Raw genomic sequence first — 21,522 nt, forward strand, 5'->3', positions numbered from 1 at the left:
AAAAACACACAAGGATGCATGTCATGCTTTCCGTTATAATGCCTTATTTGATAACATAAAATTTTAGTTACACGGGTGCCTGGGTGGCTCAGTATGTTAAGCGTCCAACTCTTGATTTTGCCTGGGGTCATGATCTCACAGTTGGTGAGTTTGAGCCTCATGTCAGGCTCTGCGCTGCCAGTGTGCAACCTCCTTGGGATTCTATCTCTCCCTCTCTCTCTCTGCCCCTTCCCCGCTTGCTCTCTCCCTCAGGATAAATAAATAAACTTAAAAATTTTAGTTATAGTTCACATAGGTTTATCATACACTAGGTGATGAGAAACAGCCTTATTACCCAGTTTTACAAGTGATTATAAAATGGATAAAGTATGTTACCTCTGTAGTGTTTAAATCTCGATATTGAAGACTCTAGTAATATCTATATTCAAAGAAGTATCCTATCATGTATTTCTTAGTGGTTTAAAAGATGTTCTTCCAAAACTGAGGGTTGATGGGGGGTGGGTGGGAGGGGAGGGTGGGTGGTGGGTATTGAGGAGGGCACCTGTTGGGATGAGCACTGGGTGTTGTATGGAAACCAATTTTTTTTCAATATATGAAGTTTATTGTCAAATTGGTTTCCATACAACACCCAGTGCTCATCCCAAAAGGTGCCCTCCTCAATACCCACCACCCACCCTCCCCTCCCTCCCACCCCCCATCAACCCTCAGTTTGTTCTCAGTTTTTAAGAGTCTCTTATGCTTTGGCTCTCTTCCACTCTAACCTCTTTTTTTTTTCCTTCCCCTCCCCCATGGGTTTCCAATTTGACAATAAATTTCATATACTGAAAAATAAATAAATAAATAAATAAATAATAAAAGATGTGTTTCCAAATGCATATTAATGCAATTATTCAAATTGCCTAAAAAAAGTCAGACTGTTCTGACAGAAATTAAGGCTGACTTGCCTCATTGGTGTGACAATGATGAGGGCTTTCCCCAACAAAGTTCCATGGCATATATTTCCCATATATTGAATGAGCTAGATCTGCAACTTTAAAGTTTCAGCAACAATATGTGGAAAATATGCATAAGGTAAGAACATTTTTATCAAGAATTAATTATTGTCAAAACTGTATTTAAGTTAATTTTCAGTGTGCCCAGACTTTTCTGAGCAAATCAGATGAAACAGAAATTTGTTTTCTTTTTTTTTTCTTTTTTAAAATGTTTATTTATTTACTTTGAGAGAGACAGAGAGAGCACTATGCGTGTGTGGGGTTGGGAGTGGGGTGGCAGAGGGACAGAGAGAATCCCAAGCAGGCTCCCTGCTGGCGGCCCAGAGCCCTATCCCACAAACCGAACTGTGAGATCATGACCTGAGCCTAAATCAAGAGCCGGTCGACAAGCGACCGAGCCACCCAGGGACCCCTCCTTCTTTTTTTTATTTAAAGTTTATATTTATTTTGAGAGAGAGAGAGAGAAAGAGAGAGAGAGAGAGAGAGCGCGCACACGTGAGCAGGGAAGGGGCAGAGAGAGAGAGCGAGAGAGAGACAGAATCCCAAGCAGGCTCCACACTGTCAGCGCAGAGCCCAACTTGGGGCTCGAACCGACAAACTTTGAGATCGTGACCCAAGCTGAAATCGAGAGTCAGATGCTTAACCGTCTGAGCCACCCAGGCACCGCGAAACAGAGTAGTTCTAAGTAAAAAGAGTAAGAGAATTTATAGCCGTGTCTTTGCAAGGGCTTTTTGGTATGTCTCAGAAATTGTGAAACAAAGGACTGTAATGAGTGGAGGACCAATCCTTTTGCAGGCCAGGTGGTTTCCAAAGGGACTTACTTGAGTTGTCAGCTGATTGATAGGTCCTTAACTGATGATGAGAGATTGTTGTGCGATTGTTGGCTGACCTCACCTCATGGAAGGAATTCAAAGAATGAGATCACATAGCACATTCAATCTTTTTTTGCTCCCATCCTCTTTTTTTTTTTCTTTTCTGATTTTGGGTTTTTTTTTTTTTTTAATGGAGAATAATTGACATACAATATTATATCAGTTTCAGGTGTACAACATAGTGATTTGACACTTGTATACATTACAAAATGGTCACCACACTAAGTCTAGTTACCATCTGTCACCATACAAAGTCGTTACGATATCATTCACTATATTCCCTATGCTGTACATTAAGTCCCCGTTGTCTTATTTATTTTATAACTGGAAGTTTGTACCTCTTCACCTATTTCATCCATACTCCCTTCACTCCCCTCCCCTCTGGCAACCATCAGTTTGTCCTCTGCATCTATGAGTCTGTTTCTATTTTGTTTTGTTGGTTTTGTTTTGTTTTGTATTTTTAGATTCCACATGTAAGTGAAGTCATACGCTATTCATCTTTCCCTGTATGACTTATCTCACTTAGCATGATACCCTCTAGGTCCATCCATGTTGTCACAAACGGCAAGATGTCCTTTCTTTGTGTGGCTGAGTAACATTTCATTACCATATCTTCTTTATCCATTTATCTATCGATGGGCACTTAGGTGGCTTCCATATCTTGGCTATTGTAAATAAAGCTCTGATGAACATATGCCTTTTTGAATTTGTGTATTTATTTCTTATGTTTTGATTAATGCCCAGAAGTGGAATTGCTGGGTCATGTGGTATTTCTATTATTTTTTTTTTTGAGGAAACTCCATACTGTTTTCCATAGTGGCTGCACCAATTTGCATTCCCACCAACAGTGCGCAAGGGTATTAAAAATAGAACTACCATATGATGCAATAATTCCACTACTGGGTGTTTACCCAAGGAAAAAGAAGAAACTAATTTGAAAAGATATGTGTGCCCCTATGTTTATTGCAGCATTATTTACAATAGCCAAGATATGGAGGCAACCTAAGTATCCATTGATAGACGAATGAATAAGGAAGATGTAGTGTGTGTGTGTGTGTGTGTGTGTGTGTGTGTATCTGCATATTAACACAATTATTCACACACACACACACACACACACATATACACAATGGAATATTACACACCCATAAAAAGGATGAGAGCGTGCCATTTGTGACAACATGGATGGACCTAGAGGGTATTATGTTAAGTGAAATAAGTCAGGCTGAGAAACACAAACACCACATGGATTTCACTCACATGTGGAATCTAAACAGCAAAACAGGGGCACCTGGGTGGCTCAGTCGGTTAAGCGTCTGACTTCGGCTCAGGTCATGATCTCGCGGTCCGTGAGTTCGAGCCCCGCGTCGGGCTCTGTGCTGATGGCTCAGAGCCTGGAGCCTGCTTCAGATTCTGTGTCTCTCTCTCTCTCTGACCCTCCCCCATTCATGCTCTGTCTCTCTCTGTCTCAAAAATAAATAAACATTAAAAAAAAATTTTAAAAATAAAATAAAAAACCAAACCAAACAAACAAACAAACAAAAAGCAGAATCAGACCTGCAAATACGGAGCACAAACTGATGGTTGCCAGAGGGGAGGGAGGCGGGGGTATAGGCAAAACGGGTGAAGGCAAGTGGGAGATACCGGCTTCCGGTTGTGGAATGAGTAAGTCGTGGGAATAAACGGCACAGCATGGGGTAGATACTCAATGAGATTGTAATAGTATTGTATGGTGGTAGATGGTAGCTATACTTGTGGTGACTATAGCGTAAAGGATAGAGTTGAGTCACCATGTTGTACACCTGAAAGTAATGTAACATTGTGTGTCAACTATACTTTAATTAAAAAAAATAAAAATAAAATAAAAGGTTTTCCCCAAAACTCCAAAGAAAACCTACAACTCCCCCCAAAACAAACAAACAAAAAATCAAACCACACAGAAAAACAGTGCACGAGGCTTCCCTTTCCCCCACATCCTCTCAGACACAGGTTATTTCTTGTCTTTTTGACAGTAATCATTCTGACAGGTGTGAGGTGTTACCTCATTGTGGTTTTGATTTGCATTTCCCTGACAGTTATTTATGTTGAACATCTTTTTGTGTGCCTGTTGGCCACCTATATCTCTTCTTTGGAAAAAAATGTCTACTCGGGACCTCTGCCCATTTTTTAATCAGACTGGTGGTGGGTTTTTGTGTTTGTTTGTTTGTTTGTTTGTTTGTTTTGTTTTGTTTGTTTGTTGGATATGGAGTTTTATGGCTTCTTTATATATTTTGGATGTTAACCCCTTATTGGGTATATCAGTTGTAAATATCTTCTCCCCTTCAGTAGGTTGTCTTTTTGTTCTGTTGATGGTTTCCTGTGCTGTGCAAAAGTTTTTTAGTCTGACGTAGTCCAACTTGGTTTTTTTTTTTTTTGTTGTTGTTGTTGTTGTTGTTGTTGTCGTCCTCGTCTGAGGAGACAGATACAAAAAATCACTAAGACCAATGTCAAAGAGCTTACTGCCTGTTTTCTTCTAGGATTTTTATAGATTCAGGTCTTGCATTGAAGTCTTCAATCAATTTTGAGTTTACTTTTGTATATGGTAAAAGAAAATGGTCCAGTTTCATTCTTTTGCATGTAGCTGTCCAGTTTTCCCAGCACCATTTATTGAAGAGACTGTCTTTTCTCCATTGTATATTCTTGTCTCCTTTGTTGTAGATTAATTGACCATACAAGTGTGGGTTTACTTATGGGCTCTCCATTCTGTTTTACTGATATATGTTTCTGTTTTTGTGCCAGTATCATACTGTTTTGATTCCTACAACTTTGCAGTATAACTTGAAATCTGGGAGCACAATACTTCCAGTTTTGTTCTTCTTTCTCAAGATTGCTTTGGCTATTTGGGATCTTTTGTAATTCCATACAAATTTTAGGATTCTTTGTTCTAGCTCTGTGAAAAATGACATTCATTGGTAGTTTTGATAGGGATTGCATTGAATCTTTAGATTGCTTTGGGTAGTTTGGACATTTTAAGAATATTAATTCTTCCAGTCCACGAGCATGGTGTATCTTTCCATTTATTTGAGTTGTCTTCAATTTCTTTTAGCAGTGTCTTATAGTTTTCAGAGTACAGGTCTTTCATATCCTTGGTTGACTTTATTCCTAGGTATTTTATTCTTTTTTTTTTTTTTTTTTTTTTTGGTACAGTGGAATTTAGGATTGTTTTCTTAATTTCTTCTTCTGATAGTTCATTATTAGTGTATAGAAACACAACAGATTTCTGTATATTGGTTTTGTATCCTGCAGCTTTACTGAATTCATTTATTAGTCCCAATAGTTTTTGGTGGAGTCTTTGGGGTCTTCTATATACATATAGTATCATGTCATCTGTGAATAGTGACACTTCTACTTTTTCCTTTCCAATTTGGATGCCTTTTATTTCTTTTTGTTTTCTAACTGCGGTGGCTAGGCTCATCTGCTTCTTTAGATTAAAAAAAAAATGGAAATAGCATTACAATTAAAGCAGAATCCTGCCCCATATTTGCACACATATTTGCATACTTCTCCATGAAAACATTAATTCATTTAAAAAAATCCCACCCACCTCTTCTAAAGACTCATTTCCAACCAAATTTTACTTTACATGTTGATTAATTATTTTTCAAAAGTTTTACTATCTTTGCTATTCTGAGCAACTGGGTGTCATGATCAACAATTGTGGTGATGAAAACTTAAAAAAATGTGGAGTCTTAGCACAGTGAATAAAAATCACAATGAATAAAATAGCATTTCAACTTGTTTATATATTTTTGTTGCAAAGAAACACCATAGGGTTCCACAAAAGATGTTGAGGATAAAAGATAGTTTACATTCAGATAAAACTATGTGAGGGAAGGGGGATGGAGATATAAGTTCGTGGAGATGAACTGTGGATGTCAATTTTCCAACTTAATGGAGAGTTTTTTGGTGTATTTTTAAACAGATGATGATGGGTGTCAAATTGCCAGGATATTTAGATTTCATTGGATACCATAAAAGTAGTGATGTTAAGGTTTTGTTCTAAAATGTCAACACTTACAATGTAGCAGAAATGACATATTTACTATTTGGACTTAGAGTGAGATGTTTTAGATGTCAACTTCCATGTGTGAGGGGATATACAGTTTCTCAGAATTGTTTGAGAGGGGTTGTGAGCAAACACCGACTACTTCCCATCTAAGCTGTTCTCCTCTGCTGGATAGGATTCTACAGTATCCCACTAACTGGTCTCTCAAAAGACCACCTTGCCCCATCCAAAACTTTCTCCGCACTGCAGCAAGAGTGATCTCTTAAGGTGCAAATCTGATCACATTAATCCCTTGCTTAGAAAATTTTCAACGACTTCCCATTGTGCTTTGAAGTAGGGCTAAAATGCTTAACCCTGGTTTACACAGGCTGAGATTTATGATACCTGTCTGCCAACCATGATGATCTCAAACCAGCCTTTCACTCTTGCTCGACCTGCCATATTTCAGACCCTCTTAGGTAATATTGTCCCCACCACTGGACGTTTGAACATTGCTGTACCCTTGGCCTGGAATGCTCTTACCTTCTTCCTTCCACTAGGTATGCCCTACATGTCCTTCAGGTCCCAGCACCCTGCCATTTTCTTGGGAAAGACTCCCTTGACTTCCCAGACTAATTCATATCCCCCTTGAGAGTTCTCATATAGCATTGTGTACCTTTCTCTCATAGCACTAGTCATATTTGCCATCTTATATGTGTTAGCAGGTATGATACTTAAAGCATATCCACGAAGATTCAAGAGTGATTTTTTTTTTTTTAGTTTTTATTTAAATTTTAGTTAACGTACAGTGCCATATTGGTTTCAGGAGTAGAATTCAATGATTCATCCCTTACATACAATACCCAGTGCTCATCACAACAAGTGCCCTCTTTAATACCCATCAACCACCTAGCCCACACCCCCCACACCCACTTCCCTCCATCAACCCTCAATTTGTTCCCTATCATTAAGAGTCTCTTGTGGTTTGCTTCCCTCTCTCCTCTTTCCCTCTCTTCCCATATGTTCATCTGTTTTGTTTCTTAAATTCCACATATGAGTGAAATCATATGGTATTTGTCTTTCTCTGATTGACTTATTTTTCTCAGCATAATACATTCTAGCTCCATCCACGTCATTGCAAGTGGCAAGATTTCATTCTTTTTGATGGCTGGGTAATATTCATATATATATATATATATATATATATATATATATATGAGAGAGAGAGAGAGAGAGAGAGAGACAGAGACAGAGAGAGAGAGACAGAGAGAGAGAGAGACAGACACACGCACCCCACGTCTTCTTTATCCATTCATCAGTCGATGGACATTTGGGCTCTCTCCATAGTTTGGCTATTGTTGATAATGCTGCTATAAACATCGGGGTGCATGTACCCCTTTGAATCTGTATTTTTGTATCCTTTGGGTAAATACCTGGTAGGGAAATTGCTGGATCATAGGGTAGTTCTATTTTTAGTTTTTTGAGGAACCTCCATACTGTTCTCCAGAGTGGCTGCACCAGTGTGCATTCCCACCAACAGTGCAAGACGGTTCCCGTTTCTCTGCATCCTTGCTAACACCTGTTGTGTCTTGAGTTGTTAATTTTAGCCATTCTGACAAGTGTGAGGTGGTATCTCATCATGGTTTTCATTTGCATTTCCCTGATGATGAATGATGTTGAGCATCTTTTCATGTGTCTGTTAGCCATCTGGATGTCTTCTTTGAAAAGTGTCTACTCATGTCTTCTGCCCATTTCTTTACTGGGTTATTTGTTTTTTGGGTGTTGAGTTTGATAAGTTCTTTATAGATTTTGGATACCAACCCTTTATCAGATATGTCATTTGCAAATATCTTCTCCCATTCCATGGGTTGCCTTTTAGTTTTGTTGACTATTTCTTTTGCTATGCAGAAGCTTTTTATCTTAATGAAATCCCAAGAGTTCATTTTTTGCTTTTGTTTCCTTTGCCTCTGGTGACGTGTCTAGTAAGAAGTTGCTACGGCCAAGGTCAAAGAGGTTGCTGCCTGTGCCCTCCTCTAGGATTTCGATGGTTTCCTGTCTCACACTGAGCTCTTTCATCCGTTTTGAATTTAATTTTTTGTGTATGGTGTAAGAAAGTGGTCCAGTTTCATTCTTCTGCATGCCGCTGTCCAGTTTCCCCAACACCATTTGTTGAAGAAACTGTCTTTCTTGCATTGGATATTCTTTCCTGCTTTGTAGAAGATTAGTTGACCATATAGCTGTGGGTCCATTTCTGAGTTTTTTATTCTGTCCCATTGATCTAGGTGTCTGTTTTTGTGCCTGTACCATACTGTCCTGATGGACTGCAGCTTTGTAATATTGCTTGAAATCTGGAATCATGATGCTTCCAGTTTTGTTTTTCTTTTTCAGAATTGCTTTGGCTATTTGGGGTCTTTTGTGGTTCCATACAAATTTTAAGATTAAAAATGCTGGTGGTAGTTTGATAGGGATTGCATTAAATGTGTAGATTGTTTTGGGTAGCATAGACATTTAAACAATGTTTGTTCTTCCAATCCATGAGCATGGAATGTTTTTCCATTTCTTTGTCTCCTCTTCAATTTTGTTCATAAGTGTTCTATAGTTTTCAAAGTAAAGATCTTTTTACCTCTTTAGTTAGGTTTATTTCTAGGTATCTTTTTGTTTTTGGTGCAGTTGCCTAAAGTCAACAGAAGAAGGGAAATAATAAATATTAGAGCAGAAATAAATGATATAGAAACAAACAGACAAACAAAAATCAGGAGAACAGATCAATGAGACAAAGAGCTGGTTCTTTGAAAAGATTAATAAAATTGATAAACCTCTAGCCAGACTTATCAAAAAGAAAAGACAAAGGGCCTAAATAGATAAAATCACCAATGAAAGAAGAGAGATCACAACCAACACCACAGAAATATAATTATAAGTTAATACTATGAAAAATTATATGCCAACAAACTGGGCAATCTGGAAGAAATGGATAAATTCCTAGAAACTTACAAACTACCAAAACTGAAACAGAAAGAAGAAGAAAATTTGAACAGATCCACAGCCAGAAAAGAAATTGAATCAGTAGTAAAAAATCTCCCAACAAACAAAAGTCCTGGGCCAGACGGCTTCCCAGGGGAATTCTACCAGACATTTAAAGAAGAGTGAATACCTTTTCTTCTTCAACCATTCTAAAAGATAGACATGGAAGGAAAACTTCCAAACTCATTCTATGAAACCAGCACTACCTTTATTCCAAGACCAAAGACCCCACTAAAAGCGAGAATTACAGGCCAATATCCCTGATGAACGTGGATGCAAAAATTCTCAATAAAATTTGTAGCAAGTCGAATTCAACAGTACCTTAAAAGAATTATTCAACATGATCAAGTGGGATTTATTCCTGGGCTGCAGGGCTGGTTCAATATTCACAAATCAATCAATGTGACACACCACATTAATAAAAGAAAAGATAAGAACCATGTGATCCTGTCAATAGATGCAGGAAGAGCATTTGACAAAATACAGCATCCATTATTGATAAAAACCCTCAAGAACATAGGGATAGAAGGAACAGGTCTCAACATCATAAAGGCCATATAAGAAAGACCCACAGCTAGTATCATCTTCAATGGGGAAAAACCGAGAGCCTTTCCCCTATGGTCAGGAACAAAACAAGGATGTCCACGTTCACCACTGTTATTTAACATAGTACTAGAAGTCTTAACCTCAGCAGACACCAAAAGGAAATATAAGGCATCCAAATCGGCAAGGAAGAAGTCAAACTTTCACCATTCGCAGACAACATGACACTCTATGTAGAAAACCCAAAAGACTCCACCAAAAAAATTGCTAGAACTAATACATGAATTCAGCAAAGTTGCAGGATATAAAATCAATGTGCAGAAATCTGTTGCGTTTCTATACACCAATAACGAAGCAGCAGAAAGAGGAGTGATTTTTAAAAAATTCAAAATTACAGTTCCTCCACATGCATTCCCAAGCCATCCACTCAATTCCTTTTGAATGACAGAACAGCTCTTTGGCCTCCGTTCATTCCTTCCTACACTACAGTTTATGGGTCACTCTCCATGCTCTGAGTTCTCCTCACTTGATGAGTCTTGACACTAAAAAAGGACACTTTTCTGTTTCATGCACCTGGCTGCGACATCCAAGAGTCATAGTTTTCAAGAGGATGGTCTTTGTCAGGCCCCATAGAAGAAAGAAAAGGAGGAGGAGGAGGAGGAGGAGGAGGAGGAGGAGGAGGAGGAGTGGGAGGAGGAGGAGGAGGAGGAGGAGAAAAAGGAGGAGAAGAAGAAGGAGAAAGAGAAGAAGCGGGAGGGGATGGAGCGAGGGAGGGAAGGGGAGAAGGAAGAGGAGGAGGAGAATGAGGCCAAGAGTTATACCCTTTATTCTCTCTGGACGTTTCTTGTTGCACTGACTGCCCGGATCCCTGAACTCTAGAGCCATACTTGACTTGAAACAAGCACTCAGTGAATACTGGTTGATCCTTTGCAGCTCTGTACTATCCATTCCTGGAAGGGAATGTGCACAAAGAGCTTTTTCTGCCACCTGAATGGATGCCAGGACACTGGGGTAGGGGTGGGGTGAGTCCCCTTGATGGATATGACAGAGTTTATTCCTCAACGTTTGCATGGGGAATAATTTCTTTATGGTCTGTGGTCACCCCTTAGATTATGCACTGAGTTAGGGCAGGGTCTACTTCTGCTCTGATGTGCAGGCGGAGGCTCAACACATACTATAATGAGTGGAATGTAGAGGGTACAGCTCAACTCCTTGTTGGATAAATTAAAGAAGTTCCTCATTTTGTCTGGGGAAGGCCCTCGGAGCTCCCCCAAGTTCACCAGGATGGAATTTCCTTCCCCGTGGGGGAGAAGGAGGGAAGGAAAAGATAAAACATATCTTTCCTTCCCAAGGGAAGGGATCCCCTGTACACCTGGCCCTTGGAGGCTAAAGGAACACTTGCATTTGGAGAAGGCTGGAGGTTAGTTACGAGAGAGGCAGCCCAGGAAGGAGGGCCATAGACAAGTAAGCAAAGGCTTCAGGGCTCACTGAGGTCCTGTTGGGTTGGATTGGGCTGGTCTGGCTCCTGAGGGAGAACGTGGACTCGGTCACCCGGGTCAAGGCATTATAGGGCAGGACGCACCCTTATTCCAGGCACAGAGGTGGCAGGTCAGGAGAGACAGACTTGTGCTCCTTTCAAGGGCTTCGTTCCTAGGAGGTGGCAATGGCAATGGCTAGGCTCTGAGGAGGCAGGGCTGGGAGAGGAGCCTGCACATTACAGAGGCACCGTACTCACCATGGCAGGGAACACAATGTCACCTCAGGAGAATGCCAGAACTTGGAATCTTCCAAAACACTACCACATACACTCTCTCAGGGGATTCTCACAGCCTCCCAGTGAGACAGGCAGATGACTCCGATTGACAGATGAGGAAATAGGGGTTCTCCAGGGAAGTGCGACTTTCCCAGGCAAACACAAGGGAACCCAGGTATCTTAGTTATCTCAGGCCACTGTAAGGAAATACCACAGACTGGGCAGCTTAAACAACAGACCTTGATTTTCTCATAGTTCTGGAGGCTGGAAGTCTGAGATCAGGGTGCCAATGTGGTTGGTTTCTGCTGAGAGCTCTCTTCCCAACCTGTAGGTGGCTTCCATCTCTTTGTGTGCTCACAGGACCTCTTCTTTGTGCATTTGGAGATGGGGGAGAGGGGAGAAAGAGAGACAGTGAGAGAGAGAGAGAGACAGAGACAGAGACAGACAGAGCACTACCTGGCATCTCTTCTCAGAAGGACACTACTCCTTATCGGATCAGGGCCTTATGATCTCATTTAACCTTAATTGCCTCCTTATAGGCCTTATCTCCCAATACAGTCATTGGGATTTAGGGCCCTGGCATACAAACATATGTACGTACATTCATACAAACACTGGGGAGACAAAATTCAGTCCATAGCACCAGGTGCTCTGTAACAGAGCCTTAAAGAACATGGTTCATTTTATTACTGCTGCCTCTACTCAAAGTGTACACAGTTTGATGCATTTTGAAAATTGCATCCACCCAGTGACTGACCCAGCCCTTTGTCAAGCTACAGAACATTTCTGTCTTCCCAGGAAGTACCTCTGACTGCCTTGCCAGTTGCTCCTGCCTCCCTGGAGGCAACCGCCCTCAGAATGTCCTGTGCCACAGATCCTTTTTGCCTCCTCTTGCATTCTGTATCAGTGGAATCATACGGTGTCACACTCTGGCATCTATCCTCTCTCACTTGGCATATTGTCTGTGAGACACACCTATGGGGTTGTGAGGGTCAGGGGCCCACTGGTTTTTACTGCTGGGTGGGATCGCCACAGGGTAGGGATTCACAGCAAGCCCCTTATCCCTTCTCCTGCTGATGGGCATTTGGGTTGGCTCCAGTGTGGGGCTATTATGATGAAAGCTGATGGGAACATTGTTGAGTGAGTCTCCTTCTTTATGTTCCATTCTCCTAGGTAAATAAGTAGGAGAGCCAGGGCTGGGTCTCAAGGTAGCTGGATGATTTGTTGAAAATGACTGCATGCACATATTTAAAGCTGTTCTGACAATTCACACTCCTATCACCAATTCTCAACATGAGAACCATCCTAACCCCGACCCAAGGCAGAGAGAGGCTGGCAACCACTCGAGGCTGGCCACACCCCGAGTCCCACATTTGTACTGAGCCTGCTGCCACCCAGCTCCGCCAGAGGGACTTCCATGAGTTACAGAGTGTGCCGTAGGCAACCGGGTCTGTGAAGGACCGAAGGAGGACATGCTGACACTTATCCAGCCCAGCAGTACCCTGAGTCGGGGAAGCATGAGTGCCACGTTGAGGTGATGCTCCAAAGCGCCGTGTGAACCCAAAAGGAGCCACCTGCACTTTTGAGGTTTCAGTGGGCAGGTGGACACAGAGGGGGCTGGCAGCCAGGAAGAAGCTGAGAAAGTACTGTCCCCCAGGTAGGAGCAGCCAGCAAGGAGATGGGGGGTTCAAAAAGGGAGGAGAGGGCCCGCCTGGCTGCCCAAGAGCCTGTGGAGGGCTTGGGGCAGGGCAGGGAGCCCCCAGAGGCTAGGAGCAAGAGCCGGGTGTGTGAGGAAAGGGGGTGGTGGAGGAAGACGGCTGTTGAGCAGCCAGAGAAGTCTTCGGCTGGCTGGGACCTGGTCTGAAGCCACAGTTTAGGAAGCGTGGATGGGCACTGCCTGGTAAGAAGGTAGGAGGGAACTTCAGCCTCTCCCTGGAGGAGACAGGAGGGGCCCGTTTGGCTGTGCAGGGCTTGGGCCCTTGGCGTTTGTGGTGCAAAGCAGAGAAGCTCTTCCTGGGTTGTGAGCAGACAACACTCTCACTCAACCTGTGGAGGTTAAGGGACACACCTGAGGTCAAGTGAAGCAGCCAAGTGAAGGGAAGCACCGAGACCTCCCTCTGCTGCCATGCCCATGTTCTATGTGCTCAGCTAGGCTGGCCATCCCTTGGACTTTATTCCCAACAGCCACTACTAGAGGAAGTATGTTATGGGAGCGTCCAGTCACCTAGTGGCCCGGGCCCTCTGTGAGTCTTGATGGAAGCATCTCTGCGCCACCCAAAGTGAAGTGTTTCTGTGCTTATTTCTCCACGTGGTTAACATCTACTGGGTGCCGGCTCTGTGCAGGGCCCAGTACTGGAAATCAGGGGGACCAAGCCAAAAGATGGAAGACCCTGGGAGCTGGGCCAAGCAGGTGGCACAATTACAATTCCTTTACCTCTACCAGGGAGCCCAGCTGCCCACAGGGCCTGGGTGGCAGTGGGGGTAGGAGGAAGAGGGCAGAGTGTATATCTACCTGGGTGTCACACAGGCCTCTCAAATGCAAGCATGGCCACAAGAACTCATCCCCACCCCCGTCACCCCACTTCCCAACACCCTCTCTCACAAAAGGTGAGAGGAAAAGAAAGATAACTGTTGGTGTGATTCTCCATGTCAGAGAAGGACCCTCCCATCCTCTGGGCCCACACACAAGTGAAAAATATGGGACCCTGCTTGAGCCCTCCCTGTGCCTTCTCCCTCCCTAGAGATTGTATCTTCTCCCTTTCTCTTTAAACCCTCTGCCTGAAGAGACCGAGGCCATCACTGTCTGGTCTGGCCGACCGCAGAAAACCCCGTCTGCTCCAGGCTTACCTCCCTGCTGCCCAGTTAACCACACAGCAGGTCTGATCCTTGCCACCCTCTCACTTCAAACCCATCAGGGCCCTCCACAGCCCTCAGGGTAAAGGTCCCAGGCCCGTGGCAGATGGCAGCAGGCTGACATATTCAGGCGCTTGCTCAAAACAAGGCACTGAGGGCCTCCTCTGGGCCAGGCTCTGGGATGAGGCCCTGGGATGAGAAACATGGGCAAGGCCCCTTCTCCTGGGGAGCTTGCCATCTGGGGAGGGAGACCCTGATGCCCCAAAGCAGAGACCCAAATCTCTGCTTTCTATCTATCATATGATGACATATAAATCAATGCTGCTAATGTAAATATGAATGGAGAGTATTCCAGGTTCCACTTTTGATGTGGGTGGCTGGGCAGAGGAGGCCTCTGGGAGGAGAGGGCATTTCTGCTGAGACTTGAATGAGGAAGAGGAGGAGGAGGAGGAGGAGGCCACCACCACAGGAAGTTCTTGGGGTGGGTTGTCCCACACAGAAGCAGAGGGAAGGCAGAGGCCACAGATGGGAAAGAGCTGCGTATGGTGCTCTGGGGCCAGCTGATAAGGCCAATGAATCAGGAGTTTGGTGAGAGGTGCTGGGGGTGGGTGGTATGGGAAGAAGAAGACCATAAGAGGAGGCCAGCTCCCGGGGGGGTGGGGGTGGGGCAAAAGGGGCTTTTGGCCAGGGAAGGGACTTTGGAGTTTCCTTAGTCTAAAGAGATGGGGAGCCACAGGGAGGACTTGTCACCGGGGAGGAGCATGGTCTGGTGCTGTTGCAGAGAGTTTGCCCTGGCTTCCCTGTGGGTGGGAGTGAAGTAGAAAGAGAGGCCAGAGTGGAGGCTGGGAGAGCAGGAGACCATGGAGACGTGGAGAGGGCCAGCAGTCATCGATTAAAGTGGATAAAATCCCACATTGGGTTAGATTGGGCGTAAGGAACAAAGGAGAGGGGAGAAAGAATCCTGGCATCTTTGCTGGAGCAACCAGGTGGAAGGTGGAGCCCTTGGGGGAATCCCGGGGAAGAAGCAAGTGTGTCGAGGAGGATGAAATGCTCTTGTTTGGACATCTTCATTCTGCAATTCCCATGGGGCATCCAAGCGTGCAGTTTGATGAGGACATGAGGAGCTCAGGGAAGGGGGTCCCACCCCACCCAGAGACAAAACATTTGGAGCCATCAGCGGGCAGATGGTCCCTCGGATGAGAGGACTTTGGGCGAGAATGGCGTTGGAGGCACCAAAGGTCCTGGGGCTGAGGCTGGGAGCCCACCTCCACCGCACTGAACTCAAGCAAAGGAGAAGGAGGAGGGAGTTCCAAGGATGGGCAGGCAGGGAGGGAGGAGATTAGCCCAAAGGTGGGGGCTTACAGAAGCTGAGAAAGGAAAAGGTTGTGAGAAGGAAGGAGGGTCAACTGTGCTGAGAGGTGGAGCAAAATGAGGGCTGAAAGGTGACAAAGGAAAAGTAGTCAAGGCATCACAGTCCAGCCCTAGCGGGGGGAGGGAGTAGTGGGCACCCCAAGGTAGAGCCAGACAGTCCTGGACTTGGAGTCAGCAGGTATGGAAGGAAGGAGAGTAGGAAGAGACGAGGCTGAAAACAGAGGGAAGGAATTGACAGTCGGTCTGCAGGCCAGCTGGCTGGCTGGGGACACGGGACCCATGTATGTTCCCACGGGAGCACCCTGTCTGAGGAAGGACCCCAGATAAATCATGGCAGAAACCAAGAAAGAGGACAATGTGGGGTGCGAGCCATGGCAGGGCTAACACCAAGGTTTGGTGGACAGAAATTCTCACTGTGGGTGTTTAGAGCAGCAGTTCACCTGTATTAGGAGAGCCTGTCTTGGCCCTCAGTGGGGAGAAGGGGAGGGGGTCCACACACGAGGCCGACTGGGAAAGCTGGTTTGTGACAGAACACTTGTGCTTCTTCATTTACCCAGCATTTACCACCTGACAGACAGGAAAGTCGGGAGAGTAAGACCATATGGGCCAGTCAAGCTCCCACTATGAGACCAACTCCAATGTGGCCTGTTTCTGGGCGATGGGTGAGTGTAGAAAAAAATGAGAGTGCCTTTGCCCTTGATGCTAGGAACTTTCTCCCAGTAACAGGCCAAGGAGGCTTCTCAGCAGTGGGGAGGAAATGAGCAAAGGAGATTCATAGAAGAGGAACTGGGAATGGCCAACACACTTGTGCAAGGATGCCCAACCTCACTGCCGACCAGGGAAATGCAAGGCACACAGTAATGAGGTAGCACTTCTCCCCATGGGAGTGGGCAAGTGGTCAAGGCTGGACAAGGCCAAAGGCTGCTCAGGCTGTGGGGGCACACAGGACCACACCTATGCTGCTGGTGGGAGTGAACACAGGTTCAGCCACTCATGGGAGATAACAGATTAGCAACACCTGGCCATGGCTTTGATGGGCACAGCCCAAGTCCCAGAAAAACCACTTCTTGGTGTACGTTCCAGAGCCTGTTGGGCCGACAGCGGCTAAGACAGGCATGCGTGGGGTGCTGGTGGCAGCAGTGTCTGTAACAGTCAAAGACTGGGAACAGTGTGAACGCCCATCCACAGGGTCATAGACAAATAAACCAGGGCTGTGATTCAACAAGGAGCATGAGTGAGCTGGACACTCAGGAAAACCTTGACCGGTATAGCTTGAGTGTGAAAGGCAAGTCACAGAAGAGGATGTCTGGCCAGATGCCAGGCAGGCAAGGAAAGAGAAGCCAACAACGCCGGGAGGTGTGACCCCAAGGGAACCTGTCTGCCATCTGACCGGTGGAGAGGCTGTCCACATGGCCCCAGACTCCCATGACAGGATGGGTGCAAGGTGGCGAGACCCAGAGGGGCTGGCGCTCCATTTTGAGTTGTGGCAGCACTGCCTTGGTACAGTGACTAGCCTAGGTAGCAAAGGAAAGGGGAAGGATCTGTAGAAGAAGACTGACTCCGGGCCAGACAGAGGTCTCTGGGGAGGCACAACACCCATGCTGCTCTCAGGGGCCAAGAGGGCAGATGTCTCAGAGCTCATTAGGCTGGTGAGAGCACAGGGGGGCAGGGGACACATCCAGCGCTTCACGCCCAGCCCACTGGCTCTCCTGTACACACCCTCAGGTAGAGACCCCAGTTCTGTCCCTCCACTGATGCCCAGAGAAGGGGCAAGGACTTGCCCAAAGGACACATGGTAAGATACAGGCCCAAGGGGTTGAGCTCTAAGTAGCAGAAGCCCGTTCTTGGGATTGGGACATGAAGTGAGCAAAACAGGAAAGTCCTTGACACCCTCCTTGGGGCAGGGCCCTGGCACTGGGGCAGCGACGCATCTTGGCCCGTCGTGTGCCCACAGCGGCCACGGCCCCCGCGCGAGTATGGGGACTGCTGACCCCCGGTTGCGGTGGTGTGTGCGAGCGCTCATGTGCGCAGGTGGCATCTATTCCACGTAGTCGCACCTGGACGAAGTGCTTCTCGCCTAGCTGGGACAGGACCCGTTCTGGGTGGAGTGGAGGAGGGGCGGAAACAGGTGAAGGAGCCCCAGAACGCTCCCCCATCCCGCGCTCCACCCATGCCAGAATGCAGCGCTGGCGGGCGCATCTCGGGCCTGCCCAGCGGCTCTCTGGTGGGCACCCGGGGATATGGACCCCTCGCCAGGCTGACGCCCCGAGAGCATGTTCCGGGAGGGGCGGGCGGTGGGCAGGGTTGGGTCTAGGATGGGGGCACTGGCTCTCGGGTCCCCAGGGTCCCCACCTGTGCCAGCGCCCCCTCGGGGGCGGGGGAAGGAGCAGGTGACGTCACGCGCGGTCCCGGGGTGCCCGCGGCGGTGGCCACAGCCTGGCCGCGTGACCCGCGCGCGCCAATGGCCCGGCGGTCTCCGGGGCGACGCGGAGGGTCCGCGCTCCGCCGCCACTGCGCCCCCGCCCCGAGTCCGCACTGCAGAGAGTGGTGGCGAGCAGGCGCCGGCGCGCTAGCCCACGTGCCGCGCTGAGAGAGGGACAGGGAGAGGAAGAAGGAGTGAGAGGCAGCCAGGAAAAGAGGGGCGCACGACCCCGCTGCCGCTCGGCGCAGCCCCTGCGCCCCACCTGCTGGGACCTCGACGAGGAAGGACCCCGACCCAGAGGAAGGTAGGTAACAGAACCGGGGAGGGTGCGCTCAGCCCTCCGGGAGTCCCGCCCGCCCGCCCCAGTAGGACTGCGGCAGCCCGCGGGGGCGAGAGGGACGCGGTGGGGAGGGGGCCGTGGCCCCGGCAGGCGGGTGGAAGGCGGGGCAGGGGTCTAGCCTGGGCTGCAAAGGCACTGCCCCGGGGGAGGAGGGTCACCTGGGGGGTGGGCGCAGAGGGGCGGGGGGCGGGGGGCGGGCCGCTTAACCTCGCTCTCGCCTCGTTTGTATTCACAGGCTGTGGAGACCTGGGCGGTTCTCTCTGAGTCCTAGACTCCCTCACTAATTCACCCCCCCCCACCCCCTCCACCCTGCCCAGTGTCACCCTGGTCCGCGCCGGGAACCGTTTCCTACGGCTGATATTAACCCCGCGCCGGCGGAAATTGCACGCGATGGCGGTGACGTTGCTGCGGGACTGGTGCAGGTGGATGGGCATCAGCGCTCGAAGGGGTCTGCTCATTCTGGGCATCCCGGAGGACTGTGATGAAGCCGAACTCCAAGAGTCTCTGGAGGCCGCCCTGTGGCCCATGGGTCACTTCACCGTGCTGGGCAAAGTGTTTCGAGAGGAGGATAATGCCACTGCAGCCCTGGTCGAGCTTGACCGGGAAGTTAACTATGCTTTGGTCCCCAGGGAAATCCCGGGCACCGGGGGTCCCTGGAACGTAGTCTTTGTGCCCCGTTGCTCAGGCGAGGAGTTTCTCAGTCGCGTGTTCCACTTCCTGGAGCAACAGGGGCAGACGGTGGAGAGTGTGGCTGGGGCCCTGGGGCTGGGACTGCGCCGGGTGTGCTGGCTCCGATCGGTCAGTCAGGCAGTCCAGCCCTGGGTGGAGACCATGCGGTACCAGCGCCTGGGCGTGTTTTCTGGGAGGGATCAGCCCGCCCCGGGGGAGGAGTCCTTTGAGGCCTGGCTAGACCACACCACAGACATGCTACATGTATGGCAGGGGGTCTCAGAAAGGGAGAAGAGGAGGCGGCTGATGGAAGGCCTTCGAGGGACGGCCCTGCAGCTCGTGCACGGGCTCCTGGCAGAGAACCCTGCCAGGACGGCTCAGGACTGCCTGGCGGCCCTGATCCAGGTGTTTGGAGACAACGAGTCGCAGGCAACCATCCGGGTGAAGTGTTTGACAGCTCAGCAAGAGTCAGGCGAGCGGCTCTCTGCTTTTGTGTTGCGGCTGGAAGTTTTGCTGCAGAAAGCCATTGAGAAGGGGGCCCTGGCCAGAGCCTCAGCTGACCATGTACGCCTGAGGCAGGTGCTCACCAGGGCCAACCTTACTGAGCCGCTGGATGAAGCGCTGAGGAAGTTGAGAATGGTTGGGAGGTCTCCAAGTTTCCTAGAGATGCTGGGGCTTGTTCGGGAGTCTGAGGCATGGGAGGCCAGTCTAGCCAGGAACGAGAGAGCCCAGGCAGAGGAAGGGGCTGGTGCCCGGGCCAATGCCCAGGCTGATGCCAGAGCCGGTGCTAAGGCGGAGGATGACAAGGTGGAGGAGAAGGAGCAGGAAGAGCGGGAGTCTGAGGAGGAGGACAGTGACGATCATGACGCTGTCCTTGCGGGCCTAGGTCAGGCAAGACCCTCAGAGGCCCCTGGGGGCCCCACCCCCGCCCAGATGGGCAGCGCTTCCAGGGAGGGCCCGGGAGGTCCTGGCTGTGAGCCAGAGGGCCTCGCCCAGGCAGGAGACCAGGAGACTGGGGAGCCCCTGGAGGAGGGGCTCAAGCCCATCCCAGAGGAGTTGGGAAATGAGGACGGGGCTGGGGAGATGAGCCCCCCCAAGTCCTCCTCGGGCAAATAGGCTCAGAAGGCCCAGAGGCCCCCTCTCCTCTCAGACAGCAGAGCTCTGGAGGCAGGGGGAGGCCACGCCAGGGCAGCAGCCTCACCCCACATGTGGAGCAGGGCCAAGGGAAGCACCCACCCAGCCCAAGCCAAGCTCCCGGGCACTCCACCACCCCCACGGGGACCTGATCACCACCATCAGCCCTTCCAACGGACCAGGATGACCATACTTGATGCAGAATGGGGCAGGGAGAGGTGCCCCCTCCCATGGCAGCTGAGGCAGCCCCAGCCCCAGCCCGAAACCCTGCCAGTTCAGGCAGCCAGCCTGGGAAGCACCCCTGAGTGGCTGGCCCTAGCCTAGGTGAGGGGCACCTGAAAATGTGTGCCACCCACACTGGCCTGGGAGATGTTAGGAGCCGTCTCAAGGGTGCCAGCCCCTCGGGCCGCCCAAGAGGGGGACCCTCATTCACTGACCCCTGGAGCACGTCGCTCCATGCTCTGGGAAGCCCACTTGTGTCTCTGTAGGCCCCTCAGTGACCCCCGTGTCAAGTGGCACCCCCCCTCCCCCGCTCCCCCTACACACACCCTAGTTACCATTCCCGTGCAGAGCCTTGAGGTGTGCAGGAGCCCGCAGCGGGTGTCCTGGCCTAACGAAGCAGCCTCCTCTCAGCCCGGGTGTGTGCCACGAGCTTCAGTGCGAGCCCAGGCTCTGCTCGCTGTCGTCCGGTGTCGTGAGCTCAGCCTCTGCTTCCTCGGTGTAGATTTAGGCCAACTGCTGCTTGTTCTTGTGGAGATGTATGTGTGTTCTTATCTGAGCAGCCGCCCCCACCCCACCCCAGAGACCTCTCGAGCCCAATCCCAGGAGATGGCGGGAAGGACAGAAGAGAGCATGGCTGGTGCTCACCCCGTGACCTCAGGAAGGAGGAACTGGACCAAGGACAGAGGTGGCCTGTGGGAGTCTCCACGGAAACCGTGCTGTGATGTGCCACTCTCTTGTTACTTGTGACTCAGTTTCTTCGGCTTGTCCAAGTGCCCCGTGCTGCATTTTCCAGCATCCTGTGACTGTCCTGTGCAGGCCATAGGGCAGGGCCAGGCCCCAGCATGTCAGCCAGAGTGGAGAGTGCCCTAGAGTGAGGGGCCATGGCCAGCATCCATCATCTTGGCCAAGGGCCGATCGTGGGGCCCTCAGGAAGGGAGACTATGGCAGGAGGGCCACGGTGTTGGGGGAAACAGAGGCACCTCATTTGGGACCCCAAGAGGAGGGGGTCCGTGACCTATGGGCTGTAGTGGCCGTCAGACGTTCCTCTCTGTGTTGTCATTCCCTCTCTTCAATGGTTTCAGTAAATGTTTCTCTTCAATAAATTTCATTGAATGTTTCAGCCGAGTCTTGCCTCTGCTGTGGGCAATTGAGGGAAGGGTCTACGGGGGTTGGGAGAGGGAGCCAGAGAAAAGATTCTTGTTCAGCACCCATGGGAGGCTTCTCCAGTGACAGGGTAGGGTAGGCACTTTGACAGGAAAAATAGGATGTGTTGAGGGCCATTGTTCTATTTTATAGGTGAACT

The 21,522-nt window shown here is 48.8% G+C and overlaps 1 protein-coding gene across 2 annotated transcripts; it reads left to right on the top strand.

The window, feature by feature from the left end:
• Positions 1 to 17,884: 17,884 nt before the first annotated feature.
• Positions 17,885 to 21,336, top strand: LOC128774644 (paraneoplastic antigen-like protein 6B). Of its 2 annotated transcripts, none has more exons than XM_053893693.1 (2): positions 17,885 to 18,158; positions 18,430 to 21,336. In XM_053893693.1, the coding sequence occupies exon 2, from the start codon at positions 18,585 to 18,587 to the stop codon at positions 19,977 to 19,979; it is 1,395 nt and encodes a 464-aa protein (XP_053749668.1). In that variant the 5' UTR covers positions 17,885 to 18,158; positions 18,430 to 18,584; the 3' UTR covers positions 19,980 to 21,336. The 2 variants fall into 2 exon arrangements, with proteins under 2 accessions (XP_053749668.1, XP_053749669.1); XM_053893694.1 differs by having other exon boundaries at positions 18,512 to 21,336.
• Positions 21,337 to 21,522: the final 186 nt, after the last annotated feature.

This window comes from Panthera pardus, unplaced genomic scaffold (assembly GCF_024362965.1).
Source record: "Panthera pardus isolate Hobbes unplaced genomic scaffold, ASM2436296v1 HiC_scaffold_348, whole genome shotgun sequence".
NCBI classification, from domain to species: domain Eukaryota; kingdom Metazoa; phylum Chordata; class Mammalia; order Carnivora; family Felidae; genus Panthera; species Panthera pardus.

Bases quoted from the DNA above. Each gene is read 5' to 3' on its own strand.
- LOC128774644 (XM_053893693.1), top strand. From the start codon at position 18,585: ATGGCGGTGACGTTGCTGCGGGACTGGTGCAGGTGGATGGGCATCAGC.